This window comes from Montipora foliosa, chromosome 5 (assembly GCF_036669935.1).
Source record: "Montipora foliosa isolate CH-2021 chromosome 5, ASM3666993v2, whole genome shotgun sequence".
NCBI classification, from domain to species: Eukaryota; Metazoa; Cnidaria; class Anthozoa; order Scleractinia; family Acroporidae; genus Montipora; species Montipora foliosa.
Window position 1 is genome coordinate 2,614,122 of NC_090873.1, and position 5,000 is coordinate 2,619,121.

Below are 5,000 nucleotides of genomic sequence, written 5' to 3' on the forward strand. Positions count from 1 at the left end.
TAAAATTTTTGGACACTTCAATTTTCAGCTAACTTAAAGATATCCTAACAGATAAAATTCTAACTAGGAGATAAAAACATCACTTTAGACAGAGTTTATTCATTACAAGGAGCCTAGAAATGCCTCTCAAAGGCTTTTGGCTTAATTTGCTCGTTGAGTGCCCTTGCATCTAAAGCAAAACCTTTTAGTAGGAGGTACACATAAAAGTTTAGACCAATTCGGCTAACTCAATGTTGTATCCAATTCAAATATCTCTGGGTAAAGGTTCTTTGTGTGATGTAAAGAGTGAGACTGAAAGATTCAATGCAGTTTGTCCAAGTTGTCATTAAAACCTTAAATTTGGTCATTTCACATAGCAGTTTTGATGAGTGCGGGAGAGAATTGTTCAAATAAGATTACTGCTTTTTGGCGTTGTTGTTGCTGTTAGCTGTCATCGTTTCTTAAACTCCCTATTTAAATTATATATGGAAATATTGGGAAGAAAACGTTTTATTCCCAAAGGATTTGAATTGGGTACAACATTGAGTTAGCTGAATCGGTCTATTAATTGGCAGATGCTATTATAATCAAGCAACAAATGAATGTGATGTCACTGGTCTTATTTAAAACCCTAAGAGTTTGTCTGACTACTGGGATTTGAACCCTAAACCTACATGTATGTACAAATCCTCAAAAAATGTTGAGAATTACCGAGTAAGTAGTAGTTACTCTGGCTAAGACTTACAGCGTCTGATGGAAATGCTTTCGCCTCCATAAGAATTTTATGTCTCTGAGGGGTTGGTCTGTAAAATGGCACCATCAGTAGATGTACATTGACAGAAAGAGTGTTCATAATGGCAACTTCAATATCTTTAGCACCTGGAAAAAAATTAGCGTTGAAGGGAGTCCCTATTATTTTGTATGATCTAGGCTTTGACCACCCCCTGCAGCACACTTCTTCACTATAATATTATTCAGTCTATTTCACTTTGCATACACTACTAACTTTGGCAATCTGCAGGAACAGTTCTATTTCCTTGTTCTTGGAATCCACACAAAACCCAAGAAGTTAATCGCCTCGAACAATAACTTGAAGTTCTGGCATGGTCTACTTTTTTCTTTACACAAATTTAAACATTTCCTACATGTACATCTTTACTCTGAAAAATCTGTATTTAGGAGTAAAAAATATTTCAACAGTGTTCTTCCTGTACAGCAACAAGTAACTTTTGGACACATTGGCACTTGACCCATAAATGATTTTTCAAACACTTTTTAAAGGCACGGCCCCAAATTTTCAAAGGCTAATAAATTAATGCCGTAAACACCGGCGTATAAGCCACACTCGCAGATAAGCCGCACCCCGAGTTTAGCAACTTAGATTTTGGGAAAAAAAATTTTGAAAGAAATTATTGTGTAAGCTCATACAAAAACGGCTCTTTTAGGAGCCACCAAACTCGCAAAAGCAATGATCGATGTGTAAATGTAGTATTGTTTTATGAAGTTCTTATTAATTTGCTGCACAGGTCTATAGACTTAAGAATTTTCGCTAAACTTGTTAATTTATGCAAATTTACAGCATGTTGTCCAGATGTTCTCGCAGATAAGCAGCATCCCCGATTTGACCCGAAAATTTTGAGCAAAAAGGTGCGGCTTTTACACCGGTGTTTACGGTACTTCATTATTCATGAAGCCATGATTCATATTGAGAGGTGAAACTGTTAGTCCTAATTATAATATAATAACGACTTCATTTAATAAATTAAGTGAAAGGGATTCAAGGATACCAGAGGTAATACACCTATCAAGGATATCCACCCACAGCCAGATGTAATTGACTGAGAGTCGATTTTGATGAAGAAGGAAAACTGGAGTACCCTGAGAAAAACCCTCAGAGTCATATTGAGATCAACTGAAACTCAGCCCATACATGTATAATTATGCCCCAAGACCAAAGTTGAACTCCAATCAAAGTGGGAGGCACAGTTGAAAACAATCAACCACCCTGACTCCTTAGTCAATGTCATAAGAAAACTGGGTCAGGAAACATTCTTTTTCGTTTTCCAACACAAATTAGCTGAGGTTTGCAAGATCACAAAAACAGAGACACCTCAAATACAAAACCTACCCACTAAGTCTGTGGTTTTTGATACAGCAAAGTCTTCTATTACCCACCAAGGATGGCTACCGTGGAAGTGACCATAGAGGGCCCTAAGAAGTATAAATTTTGTAGTACATAATCTGAAAATATATCAGTTTCAGATGATAGACATTAGATGATGTAACATTGGATCAGATTTATTAAGCTCAATCCCAAACAGTTTCCATGATTTTCCTAAAACCTTTGCTACTTCACCTGTTATCATAATATGTGGACCCCTAGGTTCAACCTTTAAACAGGAGGTTTCACCTTTTAGACCCAACAACCATGTTTGCAACCATGGCAGTTAGCAGTCGATAAAAAAAGAAAGAAACTCGCAAAGATCAACTTCACCACTACGCCGCCAGTTATACCTACATGTATTCACACAAAAATGTACAAGCCCTGACAGAGCATCATGTTTATGTTAATATTATAGTTTTTGGTCAAACAACATGGAGGCAGAGAAATTAACAAGCCTTCAGCTCCAGACCTGCGACATAACAAGAATCTTGTCACTATGAGCTTAGATGTACTTAACTATCCATCCAATTTGGTCATTCCCAAGCTCACGATAGTACAATTATACTGATTGAGTATTTTTAACCTGGCTTATTATAATATGGTCACTTGGGATATAGAACACAGTGCTATACACCTAGTTTTCTTTTTTCAAGGAAGTTGAGTTGCTTTTATATCCTTTTATTTCCCTTGGCAGATGGGAGAACTCACTCAACACAGGCACATACAGCTTAAATATAATTCTTCTCTATAAGAAACTGGTGGCAGTCTTATCAAAATCAGATGACTACCTTGACATCACTGAGATCAGGGAATGGTGTGATGATGGCTAAATTGGAGAAAAGAACAGCCCATTTAGGGGTGCTATTTGTCGATTTAGCCATAGAGATGCTCTCCGATTGTGCAATAGATGAGTGTTATTCTACCATTTTACCACTCCATGACTAGCAAAATGTCTCAGATTTTCCAATTTGATCTCCGCATCTGGTAAAAAGTCTCCGATTGTACAGTTCTACTGAATTTTTTCATTTTACCACAGTGACTTCATATTATGATTATTCTAACATAGCTTTATCTTCCTTGCACAATTGTTTCAACATACATACAGCATGCATGGGCTGCTAACGGTGCTTAAATTCACTGTAAAGCAAGGAGTACTCACACAAATCTTAGAGCTAAAGTCTGAAAAAAAAAATGGAAGAATCTGAAAAACAATAGGAGAATCTTGGAACTGAAGTCACAAAAATCGGATGAATTGTGGAATCGGAAAAATAGGAGAATCTGATATCACAGAGTCGAATAAACTCAGCAATACAGTCAGTCACCACGTATTAAACTGTACTTTACATCAAGCTCATATCTGACTATTCTCCAATTTAGCCATTATCACATCCTCGCTCACCCTGGGAGCATAGCCTCTCTAAAACTCACCAAAGAGGCTCTGCAGAAATTGTGCAAGTCTTTTAAGTCGCCACAGGCCAAGTTTCTGGGCTAGTCGCTCTGGTCAAACCCGTTTAGGAAGGGCATGCATTATATTTTTGACAAGGCGAAGATCAAAATCACACCTTTAGCACGAAAATCAAAATGGCGTATAGGAGTGCGATCAAGACTTGGCATGGGTTTGAAACTGTCTCCAAGCCATGTGCGGCTTGTGCATACTCAATAAAGACTTAACGCGATATCTGCAGAGTGCTTTCTTTCTCTTCGAGTTAAGAAAGGCTCTGCCGGCAGGGTTACCCTAGCTGAGCACTATTAAAGTTACTTCTATCAACATACTGGTATTAATAAAATAATGCTGGTACTGGCTCTAAATATTAGCACCTTCCTTTTTAACTTACTTTATGATTACAGTGTGCCCTTCCCCTGCCTCTATTTAATAAGAATTTTCTTTTTCTATATGCTGGCTGAAATTAATTAATTGTAACATTGTAATTTGTAAGAGTGAATAAAGAATGCTGTTTGTTCAGTTGTTGTTGTTGTTGTTGTTGTTGTTGTTGTTGTTGTTGTTGTTGTTGTAAACATTTGGCCTCGTCACCTGAAGAAGACTAGCATTAACTCATCGAAATGCTGAGACATTAATGATCTGATTGTGAGACCCACAATGACTAATGCACCAGTCAATGTAAACCTCCCACCACCCCCCCCCTCCAAACCGGACATTACTAAACAGCGAAACACAAAAATGAAGCACAAGAACACCGTGTATGACCCCACCATACATTGAATACTAACCAAAAAAGGTTGGATTTGAGATTGAATGTCATTTGCTCCTACCCTCAGTCTTAATATTCAATCCTACTCTAAATCTCTGTGAATTAGGAGCAATAAAATTTTAGGCCCAAAACGATATTTGATCTCAAATCCAACTTTTGTCAGTTAGTATTCAATGTATGGTGGGTCATACATCGTGTTTTGGTGTTTCGTTTGCACTGTTTCATGGTTTAGTAATGCTCCCCCAACCCCGGGGAATCGATGGGGGTAATAGGTATTTGCCATTTCTAATAGGAGCTAATGCCGTGCTACGCGGGGAAATTTTAGGCTGTCTAATCCCCCGCCCTCTTCTAGAACAATTCCAGATTTTAACCCATTCACACCTCAAAAGCGCTGCGACACAACCTTCCCCCCCCCACCCCCATTGACGCACAAAATCGTCACTCACTATGAAGTGTCACTCTCAGGGGTCAATGGGTTCAAGGGCTCATAGTTGATGTTCTCAACAGACGAAAGCTGAAAGAAACGAGAAAAAGAAAAGTTGAAACATTTCTTTGAATATTTAATAAAAGTATGTACCCGTATGCTTGTTTAGTTTTATTTTTTGAACTAAATGGTCATAAAATGTTAAAAGATACATCTTCAACCA

The 5,000-nt window shown here is 37.8% G+C and overlaps 1 protein-coding gene across 2 annotated transcripts in view; it reads right to left on the reverse strand.

Annotated features, from left to right (window-relative positions):
* Positions 1-5,000, reverse strand: part of LOC138003359 (kynureninase-like) — a 21,231-nt gene that overhangs the window by 13,750 nt on the left and 2,481 nt on the right. For both annotated transcript variants that reach the window (XM_068849386.1, XM_068849387.1), the window contains exons 3-4: positions 2,108-2,190; positions 725-858 (exon numbers count right to left, since the gene is read on the reverse strand). In XM_068849386.1, coding sequence (XP_068705487.1) covers positions 725-858; positions 2,108-2,190 — 217 coding nt within the window. The remainder of the gene's footprint in view (positions 1-724; positions 859-2,107; positions 2,191-5,000) is intronic.